Below are 23936 nucleotides of genomic sequence, written 5' to 3' on the forward strand. Positions count from 1 at the left end.
ATATATATTAGCGGTGCAACGATACTCGTATCGATATTGAACCGTTCGATACAGTGCTTTCGGTTCGGTACGCATATGTATCGAACAATACAAATTTTTTAATTTATTTGATCAACTTTTCTTCTGACAATGCTGTCTGTGTTGAGAGCTCAGTGGATCTGCGTTCGACTTACCTTCACCCTCCACATCCTCTCGAGCTCTTCTCTGAGCCCTTGGTCTTTCTCCAGCTTCTCGTGTTCCTTCTTTCTGATGTTGCTGTCATTCGGAACTGCTACATCGATCAGCACGATCAGCACTGGCATTGTCCTGTTGGACTTGGACAGGCTTTGTTGTAGAAAAAAGATGCTCAAACAAAATGTCGACTTTCAAGCTCGTTGGAATACTACAAACTACTTCTTAGATCCTTACACTAGACTTTTGCACAGTACTTCAGGTACATTTTATTTTTTATTATTTATCTTTACGTGCGATGACATAGTCCCCTACTTTTATTTTGAAATCAAATTATCAGGAAGTGGCGCTTGACATTCGGCATGCGCATATTACCGAGGAAGAAAAGCTGCGGAGTTAAACAACCGACGGCTTAAAATTGTAAACATTAAGAGCCTGGCTGACTAATGTCTGTGGTTGGGATGGAACTCTAAGGTAAAACCCGTTTCGTACACTCTTGCTTTTTTCCTACGTAGTTGTCATTGCTTATGGTATCGGTATATACCGCTCACTACTGATTTAATTAATGTTAGCACTACAGTTTATAATATTCAATCCGTGGCTTGTGGGCTGATGCTAAAACAGCATCTCTGACGACCAGAAATAGTCTAAACGCTTTGGATTATTCTTGAATGTCGTTTATAGTTTAAATTTGTTGTCTCTGCTTGTATTAGGTTGTTTTAACGTTTGTATTGTGAAGGGAATTCCTATCTCATTGCTAGCTGTAGCACTAGCTTTCCCACATATCCTCGGGAAGTTAAGTAGCGTTAAGAAGCTAGTCCCGATTTTCAGTTTTTTGGAACGCATTTAGCCTCGGAAGACGTTACTTCTCCTTTTATCTCCTCTTTGGCTAAGTCACATACTAACATAACTCTTACCACAGCACTGGAAATCATTAATCGCCAACTAGTCTGGTAACTGCTAATGCAGCTATCAGCCAACAATTAGCGTGTCTTAGCTAAGCTACATGTCGAAGAGCTAAAAATAAATAACTCCTAGAGAGCTGCCTTGTGTTAATGTAGACCGATGGAGTAATATTGGGGATATTTTTGAAATAAAGCTTACGTTAAAATGAGCCTTCTAAGCCCGCTACTGTCTGGATGAACCCACACAGCGCTTTCCATTTTGGGGTCTTGTTTTCTGACTTCTCTCTGGATAGGTTAATTTAATCTAGTGCAGCAGCAGCTGGCTGAAACACTTGACACCTCAGTGTAACCATATGACAAAAACGAGAAGGAAAAAAAGAGTGTGTGTGTGTGTGTGTGTGTGTGTGTGAAGGAGGGACTCCAGGTTTTGAATGAGTGGCATCAACTGGAAGTAAGGCCAGTTGTTGTTTTGTTGTTGTGTGGGGGTTTTTATTTTATCTTTTTAAGAGGTTTTCTTTTAGACAAAAGGTGCAACCGTTAAACTATGTAATGAATTAGCTTACTTTTTTAGTTAACTGTTATTTACATACATAAAAATCTTGATATTTAACTTCAGCTGTTCAGCTCATTTCTTTCCACTGATCTTCACTAATTACAGTAGGCTTAAGCATTTACTGCTGTCTCTTTCCGTCTCACTGCAATGGTAGCAGTGTGTTTGAAGTTTGAAACAGTGAGAGCTACTTGTAGTATGATGTTTGGAGATAGATAGCAGTCTGTTAACTCAACAGTTGGTGGAAGCCAGCTTAGCATTCTGTGCCACTCGTGAGACAGAGAGCTGCTGGCAGTGCTGAGATATTTATTTTTATTTACACTATTGATATTTTATTTTTAGAATCAAGTGTGTGATTTTTATGAAATGGATAAGCAGAAGAAAATGAATGAATGCTTGGATGGATTCATTCATATAGGGAAATTTAGAATGGTCATTGATGGTTGACCAGTTAGAACATAATTTTGATAATGTTAAAATCACTGAGGATAAGAATTTGATCATAATTTGGAGTAAAATATGATAACTTCTTGGGTAAAACATTGTGTGGCCTAGGTGGACTGTAAAATATTGAAATCATTCCAGGGTCTTCAGAGTTTTCTGGTAAAGCCAAGATGTTCGAATGAAGTTATACTACGCAGTAAAATGGGAATGCATTAAATTAAAAAGAAAAATGACAGCAATCCCCACCAGCCAGGGTTGGTGTAGGTGTGCCTCAGGTAAGAGGAAAAGAGGACTATGATTGCCTATAGAGAGCCATGCTTTAGTGAGTATCAAAAAAGTTATTGGATGTGGGGAAAAAAACTTAAATTAAGACTGGCAGCAGAGGTTGATATGATGATAAGTGTTTGATAGGAAATAATTGATGGAATGGAAGAAGGCTATAAGAATTTGTTATAGTGGAGTGAGATGTGAAGGAAGCGGAAAGACATTGTGAGTCACCAGTTCCTGAACATTTACAGAGAGAAGGCTGCACACACATAGTGTCAGCAAAACGCATACAAAGGTAGGTTTTATTGCAGGATCATAATTTGATAGCAGTAGATTGTTTGGTCTCAGTCTTGCTGACAGAAGTGGTCAATTTGGTAGGTAGGATTGTGGTGTGGAGTAAATTACAGGAAAAATGATTATTCTGCTGTCACAAGAGGTTGTAATTTTTTCCCATCAGCAAGCAGGAATCATAAATCAGATATAAAAAAAAAAAAATACTAGTTTTTATCTTATATTTGTGGGGGTCAGACTAACTGCAGGAAATGCTGATTTGTGTTGTTTTTCTTCACAGGTTAACTTGAAAGTATAGGACCAAACATTGTTCTTCAGTGCATGGATGCAAAGCCAATGCGCAGGTAAGTGTGGTAGTTTTCTGGGAAGAATGGCAAAAATATGTGGCTGTTAATTCCAGATTCTTTGGTTACCGTTTACCAATTTTCTTTTTAGCGGCAGTATTATATCAGATGTGATAGTCACGGAAATCCTCAATCAAATTCCTTCAGTGTGAGAGTTAAAGATCCTCCATTGCTCATTGACACCTTGTTATGTCACCACATAAGCTTAAAAGGCAGAAAAATCCCTGCTTTACGGGATCAAATAGTTCAATAGAAGTTCTACCCAGAACTCTCTATAGCACTTGGTGGTACTGACCTTAGCTCTGCTGCTTTGTTGGGCTTTTAAATTTAGGTTTGATGGCCCACTGGAGAAGATAGGTGGTGTCACGATGCAGAGCAGGAGTCTGTGAAACAAGACTGGCTAAAAATAAACTTTTCACAGTAAGGGGAAACACCAGAGCCACTATGCAAAATGAAAAACTGTGTTCATGGAGTCTGTTGTGCATGTTACAGGTGAAACGGGATGGACATTAGGTTTTTTTTTTTTTTTTTTTCTCTTTTGGGTGGGGGAAGAATGATCAACATTAGCATTTTTGTATAATGTGACATAATAGTGTATAAGGGCTGAGGTCCCATCCAGATTATAAACATGAGCTGTTTCATGCATGTGTTGCAGCCATGAACTCGTGCAGTCCAAGCAGAAACCACACAGAATATTGGAAATGTGACTGAGGTGAACTCTTTTCTCTGTTCTGTCTGAGGAAAGAAAATATCCTGACCCGATTTTCCGGAAGTTTAATTGTAAAGGCAGTTTTAGTGTCATTAATGTGAAATGAAACAGCATAATTCTACATTTGTCATATAAAACTAAAATAGCATTGTGTAATTGGGTAGGTAGGACCTAATTTAAGACGTTAACACTAAGACAGTATCTAATTATCGTTTTATGCTTTATAGTTAAAAGTTGCCGGTGTTGTGCAACCAGCAGCTTTAAAGGATACTCGTTAGGTCAATTTTCAGGTCCATAATTGTAATCTTTGGCTACTGGAGTACTTTTGTATGAGTCATTGTTCAAAATGATGCTTATTTATCTTATACTACCTTGTTGTGGCCCCTCAGTTCATATTCTGTCTGAAATGAGCTATTTTAGCCCTCTAAAGACCACCCACATTTTAAGACACTTTGATCTGATTGGCTGCCACTTATAAACATAAGGTTTGAACATCAGATCGGTGGGGTGTCGCCAGAGCCAAAGCTAATCGTGTAGGAATGGCGCCTACTCTGACATGATCCAATTACAGGAGTAGAAAAAATTTCCCGAATGTCTCTGATAAGAGTCTGGAGCAGTTTAAATTTAAATTAAAATCTCTATAGGTGCAGCATTTATGTCTCCTCATTTACCCCACTACTTTGACTCCAGTCTTTAAAACGTTACACCTACTTAAGCTTTTTAATTTTGTACTTTTACTACTGTTACTGTTAGGGCAATTCAAATGACATAATGAAAGGTCAGAATGTTTTGAGTGAAAGCATTAGAGGCTCAGTGTATCATGACCTTTTCTCTTCAGTAACGTATTCTCAGGCCAACAGTTCCTGTGAATGCTGGCTAGATGAAGTTCCTTTTTTAAAAATATCACAGCTGTTTTGTCTTGTTGCTGAGTTGCCCTGGATTACATTGCATTTTATTTTCACATTATTATGTGAAAATATGTCACTCAAAGGATATTTATTTGCTGATTTTTTTTTATTTTTATTTTTTTATTGACTAAGATTTGAAACGTTACATTATGTATTAAATACAATCCACAAAACGTCTTTAACAAAGGTCATGTATGTGCAATGATGTCATTTCTCCCATCTGTAATGGTAAGGACACAAAGTGAAGAGGATGCGTTCAGGTGTTAGGAATTCTTGGCCAGTACTGGGAACATGAGCTGAAGTAAATCCCAAACCCAAAGTCATCCTGGGATTTAAAAAGATGCAGGGGTACACCAAGTCAACCGACCGGTGTGGATAAGTTTACACTGGCTGAGGCACATGCACGGTACTGACCTTGCTATATTAGGTTCAGCTGATGGCCATAGACTGACACTGTATTCAGTTCAATTCAATTTTATTTATATAGCATGAAATCACAACAACAGTCGCCTCAAGGCGTTTTATATTGTAAGGTAAAGAGCCTACAATAACACAGAGAAAACCCCAACAACCAGACGACCCCCTATGAGCGAGCGAGCGAGTCAACAGTGGGAAGAGAAAAATGCCCTTATAACAGGAAGAAACCTCTGTCAGAACTGCGGCGGCTAGGATCTAGCCACTTTTTACCGGTATTTTATTGATAATCCTGCACAGAAGCTCAGAGACACACAGACACAAAGGGGGAGGAGTTTCGTTTGTGCAAATAACTTTGCAAAAAAAACCCCAAAACCACTCAACAAAGTCTTGGCTTCATGTTTTGACCTATTCTGCTCCTTTTCATTGTGAGCAAAGCCACCCATGGCGCCTTAAGCCTATTGCAGCATAACTAAAGAAGGATTTAGATATTAATACAATGCAAAGATGAAAATGAGCACAAAGAGACTTTAGAGTGATCACCACAGTGATTGTACTTTAGAAACATGAGTGGTAGAAATGGAAGGTGCAGCCTGACTGCTCATCACTTTTGTTACCTGTTAAAGTTCGTGGTCCGACTGCCTGGCTGGGGTCAGCATTCTCTCAGCATTACCATCACTGTGGGTTCTTGGCTAGCTTATTCTAATTGAAATTAATTTAATGTAACTAAGAGTATATTGATATGTGCTAATGTCAGGGCCACCAGCGCACGTCAGGACGCCACTGGAATGGACATCACCAGCCGCTGTACTCTGGGGGACCCCAACAAGCTCCCTGAAGGGGTCCCCCAGCCTGCACGCATGCCCTACGTCTCAGACAAACACCCGAGGCAGACCCTGGAGGTGATCAACCTGCTGAGAAAACACCGGGAGCTCTGTGACGTGGTGCTGGTGGTGGGTGCCAAGAAGATCTACGCGCACCGTGTGATCCTCTCTGCCTGCAGCCCCTATTTCAGGTATGAGGAGACACTGTGTGATCCCACATCAGGCTAGTTTATTTACAGCTAAATTCCTGGGCTCCAGTGATTGCTGTGACACAAAAAATGATGTCATCTTTCTTTTTCCCGTTCTTCTTCAGGGCCATGTTTACTGGAGAGCTGGCAGAGAGCAGGCAGACGGAAGTAGTTATTCGTGACATTGATGAGAGAGCCATGGAGCTGCTGATTGACTTTGCTTATACATCACAGGTAGGGATGGTAGCATGCTATTAGAATTAACCGCAGGTGCACATTAAGTTTTTTAAAAAAAAAAAAAAAAAAAAAGACAAACTGATGAAACTGCATATTGAATGTAAAAAACCGGTCCAAACAAGTCTATGGCAAAGTTTTCAAAAAGTACGAATCAGGAGAGCAAAACCTTTGCAAGCGGCTTTATTTCCTGCAGAGTACAGTAAGGTCTATGATTAAAATGAAAAACATGTTTCTTGGCTATAACCTTGACTATAGCAGAACTTTCTTAAAAGATGTGAGGAGACTGACATGGAGCCACAGTTTGAATGCGTAAAAACGGAGGAGCTGTGGAGACCACACATTGTGATCAATCAGTTGCTAAAGCTAAAAAACTCAGTGTATCTGATGTCCTGATCTGCACCCTTTCAGGTGACTGTAGAGGAAGGGAATGTCCAGACGCTGCTCCCTGCAGCCTGCCTCCTCCAGCTTGCTGAGATCCAGGAGGCGTGCTGCGAGTTCCTTAAGAGGCAGCTGGATCCATCTAACTGCCTGGGCATCAGGGCCTTTGCTGACACACACTCCTGCCGCGAGCTGCTCCGCATTGCAGATAAGTTCACCCAGCACAATTTTCAGGAGGTAAGAACCCACATACAACTGTTCACGGTCGTTTATAATCGCTGTATAGTGCTACGTGTTACAATGATTCTACATGTTGCTTTAGATTGAATGTGCAAAATTTACATTTAGTATACATACATTAGTATACATTTAGGATATAAAGATTTCTTTCTGTCGTGCCAAATGCGTCTGTTATAAAAATGGTTTACATTTGTAAATCAGAATCAGAATCAGAAAGGGGTTTATTGCCAAATGTTGAGCAGGTTTACAACATTAGGAAATTGCTGCGGTGCTTCAGTGCAAACATAGTGTCATAAATAGCACTTAAATAGACATGAAAAAAATAAAAGTAGGAATAAGAATTAAAAGTGCTACGTAGAAAGATATGTGCATGAGATATACATGAGATATATACATGAGAATAAGAATTAAGAGTGCTACGTAGAAAGATATATACATGAGTGCAGGTGGTGATCAGTGCCAAACATGGAATGATGCAGTGACACAGCGTAGGGTCATGTGTTAGTGGCGGGGACAGTCATACGGTTATTGTTCATGTGTTCAACAGCAGAGGGGAAGAAACTGTTCTTATGGCGAGAGGTTCTGGTGCGAATGGACCGGAGCCTCCTGCCTGAGGGTAGCAGGTCAAACAGACTGTGTCCAGGGTGAGAAGGGTCAGCTGAGATCCGAGCTGCACGCCGCAATGTCCTGGAGGTGTACAGGTCCTGCAAAGATGGGAGTCTGCAGCCAATCACCTTCTCAGCAGAGCGCACAACACGCTGCAGTCTCTGTTTGTCCCTGATAGTGGCTCCAGCGTACCACACAGTGATGGAGGAGGTGAGGATGGACTCGATGATTGCAGTGTAGAACTGCATCATCGTCCGTGTTGGCAGGTTGAATTTCTTCAGCTGCCTCAGGAAGTACATCCTCTGCTGGGCTTTCTTAATGACGGAGGTGATGGTGGGCTCCCACTTCAGGTCCTGGGTGATGGTGGTACCCAGGAAGCGGAATGAGTCCACAGAGGTGATGGGGGTGTCAGTCAGGATGATGGGGGGGAGTGGGGCTGTGTGCTTCCTGAAGTCCACAATAATCTCCACTGTCTTCTGGGCATTCAGCACCAGGTTGTTGTGGCTGCACCAGGACACCAGACGTTCAACCTCCCTCCTGTAGGCAGACTCATCCCCGTCCGAGATGAGCCCAATAACGGTGGTGTCATCTGCAAACTTGATTAGCTTGACAGACTGGTGGGTGGAGGTGCAGCAGTTGGTGTACAGGGAGAAGAGCAGAGGAGAAAGAACACAGCCCTGAGGGGAGCCGGTGCTGATGGTACGGGAGTCCGAGACATTCTTTCCCAGCCTCACATGCTGCTTCCTGTCCGTCAGGAAGTCAGTGATCCACCGGCAGATGGGATCAGGCACATTCATCTGGGAAAGCTTGCCTCAGAGATGGTCTGGAAGGATGGTGTTGAAGGCAGAGCTGAAGTCCACAAACAGGATCCTGGCGTAGGTTCCTGGGGAGTCCAGATGCTGCAGGATGAAGTGTAGGGCCATGTTGATGGCGTCGTCTACAGACCTGTTGGCTCTGTATGCAAACTGCAGGGGGTCCAGGAGGGGGGCCGTGAGGGTCTTGAGATGGGAGAGAACTAGGCGCTCAAATGACTTCATGACCACAGATGTCAGAGCCACGGGTCTGTAGTCATTTAGTCCAGTGATCCTAGGTTTCTTGGGGACAGGGATTATGGTAGAGGACTTGAAGCAGGCAGGCACATGACATGCCTGCAGTGAGGAGTTGAAAATGCCAGAAAACACTGGGGCCAGCTCGTTTGCACAGTGTCTGAGGGTGGCAGGAGACACGCCGTCTGGGCCGGGAGCTTTCCGAGCATTCAGGTTCTTAAACTGCTTCCTCACATCTGCTTCATGAATATGAAGAGTTGTGGTGGGAGGAGGTGGTGTGAAATCCTCTTTTGTGTGGGGTGAGGAGGGGGGTGTTGTAGGTGAACAGTTTGAAGGTGAGAGAGGAAGAGCAGTGCTGAGCAATCACTGTCACATCTGTGCACCAGCCACTATTGATGTAGAAGCAGACACCTCCACCTTTGGACTTACCGGAGAGAGCGGCCTGCCGGTCCGCGCGCAGCAGATGGAAGCCCTCCAGCTTGAGCGCGCAGTCTGGGATGTTCTCACTGAGCCACGACTCCGTAAAACATAAGACACAGGAGGAGGCAAAGTCTCTGTTCATGCTTCTCATCAGGGCCAGTTCTTCAATCTTATTCCCGAGTGAGCGTACATTAGAAAGGAAGATCCCAGGAAGAGCAGTACGCAGTCCGCGTCTCCTCAAACGCACGAGTGCGCCGGCTCGCTTCCCTCTCTTTCGGCGTCTCGCTTTCCTGGTCAGAGTCAGCAGTAAATCTGCCGCAGATGCGACAAATATTGGAAATAAATCCACAGGCGTTGTAGTCCTGTAGTTAAGGAGCTCTTCTCTGGTGTAAGAGTATCCAGAGGAGTGCCCAAACACAGAAGAAATGCACAAAAGCAAAACAAAAGTAACGCACTGAAGCACCAGGGCATCCATACGCGGCGCCATCTTGGTTTGAGGAAATGATCTAAAAGTGCCATATCATGGTGTTGTTGGTATAGTAAGGCCATACATTTACGTTCTGTGGTGCGCACAACAAGAAGACAAATGCAGGTAAAGACGACAGTTGGAGCTACTTCAAAGCTTCAGACTTTAAACCAACAAATCACAGTACATAAAATAGAAATCTGTTCCTGCTAAAGGTGAAAGCATCACTTTCTCCACTTCAGGCAAAAAACACACTGTCAAGTACAAACAGGCTGTGAAGGTGCAGATACTAACAGCTGGTGATGTGCAACCCAGATGTAACTGCATCAAAAACTATTTTTTCAGATATCAGTGACTTAGTTAACTGGTTTAATAATATATGCTCTTCGATTCAGCATCATGTCGCACTGTTAAAAGTCAGATTCACCAAAGAAGAGAATGAAGAAAGGCTGAACAGAGACGGAAAAAGACTGCTCTCTATATTCCAAGTCTCTCTCAAATAATCTCTTCAACAGATATTTTGAATATAGTCTCACACTTGTGCACTTCACCCTGCCTGTCAGTCGGTCCTTTTCATCTGGCTGGATTCCAGCCAGCGTCGTCCCTCTACTAAAAAACAAACCTCCTTAGAGCCCACTGATTTAAATACTTATAGGCCAATTTCCAATCTGTTTCTTTTCAAAATCCTTAGGAAAGTTGTTGGTCGTCAACTCATTCGGATTTTAGAGTAAATAATATTTTCTATAAATTCCAATCAGGTTACAGACACAGCACTGAAACAGCGTTATTGAAAATTATTAATGATGTCCTTATGCACTCGGATAAAGGTGAGCAATCCATTTATGTCCTGCTTGACTTATCTGCAGCCTTTGATACTGTTGATAATGCTACTTATTAGCATACTATGAAGCTGGGTTGGGATCACCAGTACTGCTCTTAAATAGTGTGGTTTTTTTGTTTTTTTTTTTTTCTCTCATACTTATCAAACAGATATTTTAGAATTCATATTAATCAATGTATGCTCTAATCTGCACCGCTCGTTTGTGGAGTGCCTAGGCTTCAAGCCTTGGACCAATTCTGTTTATTTATTTATTTTTATATGTTACCCCTGGGTCACCTAGTTAATGGTTTTAATGGAATCTCTTACCACTGCTTTGCAGATGAAACACAGTTATATTTTTCTGTCAAGCCCAACAACCTCAACAGCCTCTCCTGCCTCAAGGAACATTTCTCTGCCGTTACTAATTGGATGTATTCTAATTTCCTCTCTCAGTTTTGGTAAAACTGAGGTTCTAGTTTTTCTTTTAAGCGAATGCTGAAAATTCATTTTTATAGTTTGGCATTTCCGTAATTCCTTCCCCTTCATTTGTTTGAAACCACACATGCATGTATGATGGAGTGAATGTCAAGAAAAGAAGATTACAGGGAGTGCAGAATTATTAGGCAAATGAGTATTTTGTCCACATCATCCTCTTCATGCATGTTGTCTTACTCCAAGCTGTATAGGCTCGAAAGCCTACTACCAATTAAGCATATTAGGTGATGTGCATCTCTGTAATGAGAAGGGGTGTGGTCTAATGACATCAACACCCTATATCAGGTGTGCATAATTATAGGCAACGTCCTTTCCTTTGGCAAAATGGGTCAAAAGAAGGACTTGACAGGCTCAGAAAAGTCAAAAATAGTGAGATATCTTGCAGAGGGATGCAGCAGTCTCAAAATTGCAAAGCTTCTGAAGCGTGATCATCGAACAATCAAGCGTTTCATTCAAAATAGTCAACAGGGTCGCAAGAAGCGTGTGGAAAAACCAAGGCGCAAAATAACTGCCCATGAACTGAGAAAAGTCAAGCGTGCAGCTGCCAAGATGCCACTTGCCACCAGTTTGGCCATATTTCAGAGCTGCAACATCACTGGAGTGCCCAAAAGCACAAGGTGTGCAATACTCAGAGACATGGCCAAGGTAAGAAAGGCTGAATGACGACCACCACTGAACAAGACACACAAGCTGAAACGTCAAGACTGGGCCAAGAAATATCTCAAGACTGAGTTTTCTAAGGTTTTATGGACTGATGAAATGAGAGTGAGTCTTGATGGGCCAGATGGATGGGCCCGTGGCTGGATTGGTAAAGGGCAGAGAGCTCCAGTCCGACTCAGACGCCAGCATGGTGGAGGTGGAGTACTGGTTTGGGCTGGTATCATCAAAGATGAGCTTGTGGGGCCTTTTCGGGTTGAGGATGGAGTCAAGCTCAACTCCCAGTCCTACTGCCAGTTTCTGGAAGACACCTTCTTCAAGCAGTGGTACAGGAAGAAGTCTGCATCCTTCAAGAAAAACATGATTTTCATGCAGGACAATGCTCCATCACACGCGTCCAAGTACTCCACAGCGTGGCTGGCAAGAAAGGGTATAAAAGAAGAAAAACTAATGACATGGCCGCCTTGTTCACCTGATCTGAACCCCATTGAGAACCTGTGGTCCATCATCAAATGTGAGATTTACAAGGAGGGAAAACAGTACACCTCTCTGAACAGTGTCTGGGAGGCTGTGGTTGCTGCTGCACGCAATGTTGATGGTGAACAGATCAAAACACTGACAGAATCCATGGATGGCAGGCTTTTGAGTGTCCTTGCAAAGAAAGGTGGCTATATTGGTCGCTGATTTGTTTTTGTTTTGTTTTTGAATGTCAGAAATGTATATTTGTGAATGTGGAGATGTTATATTGGTTTCACTGGTAAAAATAAATAATTGAAATGGGTATATATTTGTTTTTTGTTAAGTTGCCTAATAATTATGCACAGTAATAGTCACCTGCACACACAGATATCCCCCTAAAATAGCTAAAACTAAAAACAAACTAAAAACTACTCCCAAAAACATTCAGCTTTGATATTAATGAGTTTTTTTTGGGTTCATTGAGAACATGGTTGTTGTTCAATAATAAAATTATTCCTCAAAAATACAACTTGCCTAATAATTCTGCACTCCCTGTAGAGAAGATTATCACAACATAACCTTCATATGAGACATGGTTGCTATAAAATTTGAATATATATATATATATATATATATATATATATATATATATATATATATATATATACATATACACATACATGCATACATGCATACATACATGTATGTGTATGTATATTATAGCCAGCCAGCCAGATCAGTCATGTGGTTGGAACACAGTTACAGCCATCTCAAGTTAGTTTAACAAATACAGTGTAGGGAAGTGGCTAGCGGAAGCACATGTGCTACTGTTTTGGATACTGAAGCTATACATACCAGTGCGTAAGGAGTGTGAGCAGATAAAAGATGAAACTATAAAACAGAAACTGAAGCGCCAGTGGAATTAGCCCAAGGCTTCAAAGACAAGGAAAATACTGAAAAAGATGGTGAAGATATTTCGGCTGTTTAAAGGGCCAACATATCACAGGGCACAAGAGCCTTCAGGCAACCGGTGTTGTGATTTGGTGCTATATAAATAAAATTGAATTTGAAAGTCTGAAAAAGAAGCTGAATAGCATGCACTGCAAACTGTCAATACCATGTTTCCACAAAGGCAACGAACACCACAAATATACCCGCACGGTGCAAAGCACGCATGATGCAAGACCTTACCGTCCTTTGAAAATCGTGGCTTTAAACAGCTGTCATTTAACCTAATTACCAAATCCCTGATCATAAACCTTTCTCTCAGAAGGCATTGTACACAAAGTATTGTCCCTTCTAGAGACATATTTGAACAGCTGTGTCATCATCCTTTACTTGATCCAGCTGTCTTGGCTAATTATAGACCAATCTTTTCCCCGTCCTTTTTTTTTTTTTTTTTTTTTTTTAAATAAATCTTTATCAGTTATCTGTTTTACAGCTATTCTTTCATCTGCAGAGGAATTTCAGTCGGGTTTCAGATCTCATCACAGTACTAGTGAGGGTTACAGATGATCTTACTCTTATTCTCTGTGCTGCTAGACCGCAGTGCAGTATTTGGTACTGTTGACCACAATGTTTTACTACAGTGGTTTGAATCTTATCTTAATAAATAGGGAGTCTTGTTCACACACAAAAGGGTTCTGTGCTAGGGCCATTTCTATACGCAATATTATTGTAAGTTATAGCCTGCATTTTCATTGCTATGCAACGATACCCAGCTTTATCTATCCATGAAACTAGAATACACAAACTAATTAAACTGTAAGGCAAGGCAAGTTTATTTGTATAGCACAATTCAACAACAAGGTGATTCAAAGTGCTTTACAGAGACATTAGAAACAAAAACAGGATGTAGGATGTCTTAAAGATAAAGAACGACCTTTAATTTCCTGCTAAATTCAGACACTGAGGTTATTGTACTCTTTCCCATTTGTAAAAAAAAAAAAAAAAAAAAAAAAAATCTTCCAAACGTGGTGTCTAACCATATACTTACTCTAGGTGGCATTACCGTAGTCCACAGTAACACTTTGAGAAAGTGTTACAGCAGTGCTGTAGGTCTCCTTTAAGACTTCTCTCTTAAAGTGAATTTTCTGTTTTCAGTACTGTAAGCCATTATGTTAAAAATTGCACTTTGCTACCTCAAGGCCCAGATTCCTTCCAGTCCATGTTCACACAATGATTTCAAAGTTGTGCCAACACATTTTTACAGAGCAATGGCAATGCAGGCATCAACAGGGCAATGATCTTAAGTGGAGAAAGTCAGGATGCTAGCCCAACTAAAATATTGTGAAATGAACTGATGAGAGCTATTCAGTCACCTCACCTCAGTTATTTTTAATGTCATCAGCTAAAAGCCAATTTGTCTTTGGAAAACAAAGAACAGAGAGAAGAAAAGACAGAGCGAGATTATTCCCCGTGACAGGTTTTGCTTTTGTTAGTGTAGAAATGAGATTTCACATCATGCTTTTGTGAGAAAGGTGACTTGCTTTAAAAAGTGTGAATACAATTTATTTGACGTTGATGGTAATGAAAATTGATTTGCTGACTGATGTGCTGAGACCTTTAATGAACAGTGCTCTCTTTGACTGTCTGTTGCACTTCATTTTTGTAGGTAATGGAAAGTGAGGAGTTCATGCTCCTGCCTGCCAACCAGCTCATTGACATAATCTCCAGTGATGAGTTGAATGTGCGGAGTGAGGAGCAGGTTTTCAATGCCGTGATGGCCTGGGTGAAATACAGCATCCAGGAGCGAAGACCTCAGCTACCCCAGGTTTGTCGCTAGAAGCCTGCAGTACATTCAACATCTCCTTTTGGTTTAATTCTCTTAGTCCATTTTTCCTTGTTAGTTTAGTTTGAGTGTTTTTCTGATAGTTTGAACTACATTTCTAGTTAGTTGTTCTATTCTGACTAATGTTTCAAGCTTGACTTCTTTAGTTGTATTTGCTCTGCAGGTCCTACAGCATGTCCGCCTGCCACTCCTCAGCCCCAAGTTCCTCGTGGGCACAGTGGGTTCAGATCCACTCATCAAGAGTGACGAGGAGTGCAGGTGAGTGCTGTTTGTAAGGGGAGTAGTGGTAAAAATCCTGCTTGTGCACATATAATCGAGGAAATTGATGCTATTGTGGTTAATATGAAACTGTTTACTTTGGGGTTAATGTTACAGAGACTTGGTGGATGAGGCCAAGAATTACCTGCTGCTACCACAGGAGAGACCGCTAATGCAGGGTCCCAGAACCCGACCCAGGAAACCCATCCGATGTGGAGAGGTCCTTTTTGCAGGTCAGTATCTTAGGCACAGAAATTAAAACCATGATTTCCTAATATTGCATTTTTATTTGTTTTTATTTTAAGTCCTTACCAGTCGACTGTTGGTATTTTGTAGGAAAAGCCTGATTTTTATTTTTTACTTTTTCTTCTTTCTTTCTTTCTTTCTCTTGCAGTTGGAGGTTGGTGCAGCGGTGACGCTATTTCCAGTGTGGAGCGCTATGATCCGCAGACTAATGAGTGGCGGATGGTAGCTTCAATGAGTAAGCGGCGATGTGGAGTTGGTGTCAGTGTCCTGGATGATCTATTGTATGCAGTGGGAGGTCACGATGGCTCGTCATATCTCAACTCTGTGGAGAGGTCAGCGGCAGTCCCTGAGGCTTTCACTGTAGATATTCACAGCTTTCCAACAGTCTGTTTGTGTGTGTGTCTTATTCTACTTACGTGATTACCTCCACTTTAGATACGATCCTAAAACCAACCAGTGGAGCAGCGATGTGGCCCCCACCAGTACTTGTCGCACCAGTGTTGGCGTCGCTGTACTTGGAGGATATCTGTATGCAGTGGGAGGGCAGGATGGAGTTTCCTGTCTCAACATAGTTGAAAGGTAGCAGATTTCCTGTACTATACTATTTGGGTTTCCAGTTCCATTGGTGGCTACTAGATAAAAGTTAGTTTAATGCAAAAATGATTCTTTGGAATTAAATGGCCAACCTGGCTGTGTTCAGGTATGATCCCAAGGAGAACAAATGGACTCGTGTCGCATCCATGAGCACCAGGCGACTGGGTGTAGCTGTGGCTGTACTGGGAGGATTTCTATATGCTGTAGGAGGATCTGATGGGACATCTCCATTAAACACAGGTGTGCACTGAATCATGTGTAAGCATGGACTGTATAAAAAAGATGGAGAAATACTAAGTCATCTGCTAACCTTAGCAAGATTTGGTTATCCGGTACCTGCTAATTGGTGCCAAGTAATAGACTAATCTCAAATAGTGGCATTTCACTCACCAAATGAGAGCATAGATTGTCTATACCAAACAGCAAGCAGATGCAGCCCCATATGGCAGCACAAAAATGATCGCTGTAATGTTTAAAAGGGGGGAAATCCATAGGAGTGTAAACAACTTCTTTGTTTTTATGCACTTTATTTTAACATTTTAACAGTCATTGATGGACAAATGTTTGGAAAAGGCTCAAATGGCCACTTCGGGAACTGCAGTTTTTGGCACTTCAGAATTGCCTTCAGTTTTCTCCCTGGAGGTTGTTCAAGTCTTTATGTCTGAAGTATTGCTGCCAGAACAGCTCACAGAGCAGGCGAGCCACATTTAGATAAAGACTGCTGCAGGGGCCTGGGTTCTAGTCTGGCTCTGGACATTTCCTGTGTGTCATTCACTGCTCTCTGTTCCCGTCCTCTATAGTGTCAAAAAGGCCTAAAAATAAATATTTTAAATGTCAAAAATACACAGAAACTAATACAAATGACAAACATGCCTCAGTTTGGATGGGTGTCAAATGTCTTAAGTCTTTTTTTTTTTTTTCTTTAGTTGAATCGCTATAACAATTTCCAGTGTACAGTGTCACATTTTGACTACTATAATTACTAAACATAACTAGACAGATTTTAGTTGAAAAGCTGAGGATTAAAAAAAATGCAACATTTTAAAATGCTTAGATTAAAAGAATTTGTTGAATTATATTTGTATGTAAAAACTGATACTTTATCTCACAAAATGCAGTAACTTATGTCTAAAAGCAGTGTAATAAAAACTGAAACTTTTTCAGTTAAGTTTGACCAACAGGGAGCAGTTTAGGGGTTGCAATTTGGGGCTTGAATACAATTACAGAGGCTTGATGATGATGATTATCTTTAATGACCAATAGCTAAGGAGTTACACTTACTCTTAGTGGTTAAAGTTAATGGTAAAGCAAACCAAACTGTGTGTAAGTGGTGTTTCTTGTTTCCCATTGATAACCACATTTGAACGATGTTCTTAGTTGAACCAATGATTGAAATCTGTCTACATATTTCTGTCATTTTCTCCTGTTTTTTAATCACCTCATTCTTTCCTCTTCAGTGGAGCGCTACAACCCTCAAGAGAACCGCTGGCACACAGTGTCCCCCATGGGAACCAGAAGAAAGCACCTTGGCTGTGCGGTCTATCAGGACATGATTTACTCTGTGGGAGGTAGAGACGACACCACAGAGCTAAGCAGCGCAGAGCGATACAACCCCAGGACCAATCAATGGTCTCCTGTAGTGGCAATGACGTCCAGACGGAGTGGGGTGAGTGTGTGTGTGTGTGTGTGTGTGTGTGTGTGTGTGTGTGTGTGTGTGTGTGTGTTGGAGAGTCATGATGGATGTTTATGTATTTTAATGCACACCTTAAATGATACCATATGTTGTATGAGGCATTGGAGTAACTATGTGTGTCTGTAGGTGGGCTTAGCAGTGGTTAATGGTCAACTGATGGCAGTTGGAGGCTTTGATGGCACGACGTATCTGAAAACTATAGAAGTCTATGACCCTGACGCCAACACATGGAGGTAAATGGTATTCTAGTAGGATCAGTTCTTTAGTTACTATACATCAAGTACAGCTGTCAAACACTTAGCTATGCGATCTGCGTCTACATGTGTTAAATAATTCATAGCTGTGACACTGAACACAAATGCTAATCTTAACTCTGGTTGCAGCCACACAGACTCCTGCAGGAAACTTCAAGCTGCATGACGCAGTGAACAGCTGTGATTAGTACATGCAGACATGTGGACAGGGGCTGAGTTTTAGGGAGTACTTGAGTGGCTTTTTCTTTGTGTTTTCAATGGCAGAGCAAGAATTTTAAATATTGCTCAAATGTGATTATATAATTGTGGGAAGCAAAAATGGTGATGGAGATTACATTTGGATTAATTGTGCAGCCCTGTGTTTGCACTGTTGACATTCTTTGACTTGTCTCCTCTTTCTAGGTTGTACGGAGGAATGAACTACCGCCGGTTAGGTGGAGGAGTGGGCGTCATTAAAATGACTCACTGTGAATCCCATATTTGGTAATGCCACCACCGCCCCTCTTCTTCCACACACACACTTCTCATCAGCTGGCGCTTCTTCTGGCTGACTCTTGTGCCTCCAAAAGAGACATTGTGAACCAGGTGGACATGTGAGAACCATGAGGAGGACGGGGAGATGAGACGACAATAGAAGGACAAACTTTTGAACTTTACTTCACCCCCAACCCTCAAATCAAAGTCATTAACTGACTGACCACGGTCGCCATGAAGTGCACTGAGAGCGGAAGTCTACCAAGTACCATTAAGCTTCTAGTTCAGAGAGGACGAACCTTTTCAAAGTTATTTTCCAAGCGTTGTGGTCTGGATTTAAACTGGTGCTTACCTTTGGTCAAGAAAGCTGCTGGCAGTGAGTGTCCTCTGAAGAAGTTTAACAGCAGCCGAAAGCCTTGCTCACCTTCCTTTTGCTTTATATGGCAGCCCCCCCTAAACTGCTGCTGCTGACCACCCACCGCCTTCAGTAAGTTTAAAGAACAGACACCCAGTGGGCAAACATACTTTCTCTTCATTGTGAGATTTCCTGGTGATACAACATTGCATACTGACTGTAAGAGCTGAAACTCCCTCATTCCGTTTGGCATAGGCTTTGAACCGTACAGCTTTCCTCTGGGCCTCATGTGTAGCATTAATCAGTAACAGTCTGGCAGCTTCCTTCTGAAGGCATCTGCATGTGTACCATGGACACACAGAGGAAAACCATATTTTGGTACTGTAGCTGTTTTTGTTGATTGAGGTCTTTAAAGATTTTATTTGTTTTATTTAGAAGAATGTAATTCACCCCAAGTGGACCGAGACATCAAAAATCAACCTCGAATGTTACTTCAGCACTTCAAATGATTAGATTTGTGCCACGAAAGGAACTTCTTCTGTTTTTCCCAAAAAGGCTCTCCATCTTGGACTGTATTTTCTGGTTAGAGTCGAGTCGAGCTTGTGACAGTTGTCCGGAGTAGAACAAGAACTCGTGCTGTCCAAGATGGTATATTTGGATGAGCTTGTTTTTTGGAAGTTGCCTGGCATCAAAGACTAGAACAGCTGCACAGCTATGGACCAAACTACTGGGTCACCTACCATAATACCTGTAGGAGCTGCTCAGCCATAGAGACCTATGCTATGATCTCCTGGCGCACAATTTTTGTGCCGAGTGTTGGTAACACACCATGTACCTCAGCACCTGGTGACCTCACTCTGTAGCTTGATGTGGTCTAACACTCTGAGGCTGCAGTTCCTAAATGCTTCCAGTTTGGAATAAGACGACTTGCAGTTGATTGTGGAATATCTGGGAGGGAAGAAACATTAAACTGGCTTATTGCAGTGTCATGCTTAAATTCAATAAGCTCTTTAGGAAATGTTTGTGAAGTCAGACTGCATGGCTAGATGCTTGATTTTTACAACTGCAGCACTAGAACTGGAAATGGCTGAATTCAACGTTTAAAAAGTGTGGCCCAATACTTTTGTCCATGCAGTCTATTTGACCAGGAAGTAGGAAAACCAGAAATAGGAATAGCCAAGGCTAGCTGATTAGCAATGGTTGAACATTCGAAATATGAGTAAAGATGTTGCGTACTAGAAATTCAATCACAGATGGCACTGTGTTCTCTGATTGATTTTTAAGAATAAAGTTATAACCACCCCCCCCACCCCCCAGGAGAGAAAAACAACCATAAAATACTTCACCATATTCACAGGCAGCCGTTAATGTCTACATGGAAAAAAAAAAAAATTACTTGGGAACACTCGATGATGCTTCATCACACTGCCGGCACTAAGAGTCTTTTGCCAAGAATTCCATCTTGTTTGAATTTATTTAAGGTTTAAGAACATGCATACAATTTCAGGAAGTTTCCTTGATTTTGTTCATTGTGCAGTGTAGAAAGAAAGAATTGAAGAGCATTTTGAATTGCACACACAGAATGATGTTGGAGCGCTCTCTGATGCACAGCAAACAGGGTTGCTTGACTGTACTGGACACTGAGGCCACTGATCAAATGTGGACACAGCTGATTGGCGTGTCTGCGTGTCATTACAGTAAAGCTCACAGAGAAATCTGTTCTTTTTAGCCATAGCCAGTGCAATTTAAAAAAAATAAAATAAAATAAAATTAGTTCATTTGAAAAAGAAATCAGCATCATATTGAAATATTACAAACATTGGATAGCTTACAGATGGACCTGTTTGTAAGCCATCCAACTGATTCTCTGTGTGACAGCTTTACCACAACTTATGCTGCACCTCGCAGACTCTCATAATGATTTTGTAATTAATTCAAAATCAGAAAGGACTCTGGTTCTGTGGCCATACTGTCCCTAATCACAGAAATCAGGCATCTCTCATGGAAGTGGAGGAGAAAAAAATTGGAGTTCTGTTACCTTCTTTGCAGTCTCTGTTTCAAAACTTCAGAGGGAGCCCTGTTGTGTGAATAGCCTTTTTAAAAATGCAGTAAAACAGGATGGACCACATGAATAGAACTGTTAACTATAAAGTAATTGCTACGTGCGTAGTAGTGTGACAATATATATTTGTTTACAGAGCCATAGGTCCATTTTTGTTCCGCTTTCAGTTCCCACATCCTTGCTTTTGTTCTGTCATCATACAGTGTAACAGCACCGCCTGCTGGTGGACGCTCATAATGCAGCACTTATACAGAAAAGGGTGATACAGATGAGTGGTACATGGTTGTACAACTGATCTCTCACAGTTTAAATAGATGGTGAAATTTAGTTTTGAATGAATCTTCTCCGAATTTATTGCACTGTGATTGGTAATGTATTTTAGATTTTATCTTTTCTTTTGTTTGTTTCTTAATTATATTTTATAAAGGTGTTTCCAGACATTGGGATGGAAAAAAAGAATCACAGGTCAGCTGGGGAATCATACATTTCAGGCATCGCTGCCTTGATGCTGTGCAGAAGCAGTTTTCTTTTCCCACATGCAACACTACATGTGTCACATGCAGCTCATTACAGCAGCTCTGCACTTTAAACTATAGAATCTGATACATCCTTTTTTCCTTCTCTTTTCTTTCTTTCTTTTTTTTTTTTTTATAAACTAAAATGTCATAGCAGAGTGAGTCACAACCTGAATGTTGGTGTTTTTTTTTTTTATTTACATTTTTTTTGGGTAGTTTTTGGATTATGTTCTCTGCTAGCACAGGGGAGGATTTCAAGAGGCAGAACTGCTGTCTGTTTGTGTAGTTACTCTTTGCAGAGCTCCACTTTAAAACAAAATGAATGTTTATGCTTCAGAAATGCTCACTTGAAAAGATGAATCGTTGACCATTTCATTCTTTTCTTTGTTTTTTTTTGATGTTGAAGAATTGTGACACATACGCAGTTGCTGAATAGAAACTGTTTGCCTGCTTCTTGAAGACTCTTCCAAAAACATTTTGCTATTTTCAACTGCCACAGAATTACAAGGAAATGCCACTCAGTTTAAGAGTCCATGCATCTTATTACTTTGGTTGTCATAATTTTGTTGTAAGAAGCATGTTTATTATTTAAACCACCCAATTTTTCAGCTATGTGACAGCATGCTTGTGAGTGTTAAGTCCTTGATTTATAAACAACTGTGATTTTCAACCTTTTAACGGAGCAGTTATTGATGGAATTAAAAGTACACAAGGCAGACCAAACCTCATTTTTGGAAAAGATTTTAGACCAAAGCAAGAGAAATATGGTTCCCAGACTGAGTGGTATTTCTGTCATGTGTTCTACTAATGATGCATTGTATTATAATTGTCAGCCAGCCTTCAGTCGGTAGCCTTTTGAGAAGCCTCACCCAAAATGTGGTTGTAATTGCAGATGTTTGTTTTTGTGTATCAGCGAGCTGTCTTAGCTCACCATGTTCACTATGACAACGATTAAACTTTTTCCCGGAAGAGTTTCTCTGTCTTATTCTTTTCTTTTCTTTTTTTTTCTGTTAAAAGTAATACAAGTCTAAGTTTTTTAAGTAAGTTTAATTACCCCTCAGCCTCCTTTAGCAATAATGATACTTCAATGTAGCCTGTTTGCAGCTCTGGAGGCCAGGATCACTGAACTGGAGGCTCTGCTTTGCACCCTCAAAATAGCCAGGTCCCTGTAGCCTGTGGACCCAAAGGTAGCGTAGGCCCCCCTATATAGCTGTCCCCCTGCAGACTGTCCCGAGCAGCTGGGGAAACCGGATGGCTGGGTGACAGTGAGGAGGAAATGTAGTTTAAACAGAAGCCTGGTACACCAACCAGTTCATGTGTCTAATTCGTTCTCCCCTCTCAGCGACACCGCCCGGCAATCAATCTAATTAGCGATTCTATTCTGAGACATGCAAAGCTATGCCACCAAACACAGGTAGTTGTCTTCCAGGGGCCAGAGCAGGCGACATTAGGGAGAATTTAAAACTGTTTCTAGAAATCTGTCCAAATGTATGATCAACTTATCTCTAATAATCGGCTATGTACCACAGGCCTTCAAGCTAGCAGTAGTTAAGCCGTTACTCAAAAAGCCATCTCTAGACCCAGCAGTCTTAGCTAATTATAGGCCAATCTCTAACCTTCCTTTCATATCAAAACTCCTTGAAAGAGTAGTTGTCAAACAGCTAACTGATCATCTGCAGAGGAATGGTTTATTTGAAGAGTTTCAGTCAGGTTTCAGAGCTCATCACAGCACAGAAACAGCTTTAGTGAAGGTTACAAATGTTGACCAAAATATCTTATTAGAGCATGCAGTAGGTATTACAGGTACTGCGCTGCACTGGGTTGTAGTAATCTATCTAATAGACTCCAATTTATTCATGTAAATGGAGAGTCCTCTTTACACACAGGTAGTTCCACAGGGTTCAGTGCTAGGACCAATTCTGTTTGCATTATACATGCTTCCTTCAGGCAGTATCATTAGAAGACATAGCATACATTTACACTGCTATGCAGATGACACCCAGCTCTATCTGTCCATGAAGCCAGATAACACACACCAATTAGTTAAACTGCAGGAATGTCTTCCAACCTCCAAAGACCCCTAGCTTTCTGCTTCTAAATCCAGATAAAACTGATGTTACTGTACTTGGCCCTAAAAATCTTAGAATATATTATCTAACCAGATACTTAATCTGGAGTCATTTTTGAGCAGGATAAGTCCTTCAACGCACATTTTAAACAAATATCTAGGACTGCTTTCTTTCATTTGCGCAACATCTCTAAAATTAGAAATATCCTGTCTCACAGTGACGCTGAAAAACTAGTTCATGCATTTATTACTTCTAGGCTGGACGACTGTAATTCATTATTATCAGGATGTACATCAAACTCCCTGAAAAGCCTTAAACCTTAATTCAAAATGCTGCAGCAAGAGTCCTGACAGGGACTAGAAAGAGAGAGCATATTTCTCCTGTTTTGGCTTCCCTTCATTGGCTTCCCGTTAAATCCAGAATTGAATTCAAAATCCTGCTCCTCACATACAAGGTCTTAAATAATCAGGCCCCATCTTATCTTAATGACCTTGTAGTACCATATCACCCTATTAGAGCACTTCGCTCTCGCTCTGCAGGCCTACTTGTTGTTCCTAGAGTATTTAAAAGTAGAATGGGAGGCAGAGCCTTCAGTTTTCAGGCCCCTCTTCTGTGGAACCAGCTTCCAGTTTTGGTTTGGGAAACAGACACTATCTCTACTTTCAAGATTAGGCTTCAAATTGTCCTTTTTGCTAAAGCATATAGTTAGGGCTGGACCAGGTGACCCTGAATCCTCCCTTAGTTATGCTGCAATAGGTGTAGACTGCCGGGGGATTCCCATGATGC

At 41.3% G+C, this 23936-nt stretch overlaps 1 protein-coding gene across 1 annotated transcript; it reads left to right on the plus strand.

Annotated features, from left to right (window-relative positions):
* The first annotated feature begins 513 nt into the window (after window positions 1-513).
* On the plus strand, window positions 514-22050 carry klhl20 (kelch-like family member 20). The gene is made up of 14 exons (XM_040039533.1): window positions 514-645; window positions 2909-2972; window positions 5761-6018; window positions 6141-6249; window positions 6661-6867; window positions 14454-14612; window positions 14794-14888; window positions 15006-15121; window positions 15283-15466; window positions 15570-15713; window positions 15835-15968; window positions 17186-17394; window positions 17548-17654; window positions 18078-22050. The coding sequence occupies exons 2-14, from the start codon at window positions 2950-2952 to the stop codon at window positions 18160-18162; spliced, it is 1830 nt and encodes a 609-aa protein (XP_039895467.1). The 5' UTR covers window positions 514-645; window positions 2909-2949; the 3' UTR covers window positions 18163-22050.
* Window positions 22051-23936: the final 1886 nt, after the last annotated feature.

The sequence above is a fragment of the Simochromis diagramma genome, unplaced genomic scaffold, assembly GCF_900408965.1.
Source record: "Simochromis diagramma unplaced genomic scaffold, fSimDia1.1 OVJJ01000337.1, whole genome shotgun sequence".
NCBI classification, from domain to species: Eukaryota; Metazoa; Chordata; class Actinopteri; order Cichliformes; family Cichlidae; genus Simochromis; species Simochromis diagramma.

Coding starts and splice junctions, on each gene's coding strand:
- klhl20 (XM_040039533.1), top strand. CDS start 2,950: ATGGATGCAAAGCCAATGCGCAG. Junction 6,250..6,660: donor ACTTTGCTTATACATCACAG/GTAGGGATGGTA, acceptor GCACCCTTTCAG/GTGACTGTAGAGGAAGGGAA. Junction 14,889..15,005: donor AAGAGTGACGAGGAGTGCAG/GTGAGTGCTGTT, acceptor TTAATGTTACAG/AGACTTGGTGGATGAGGCCA.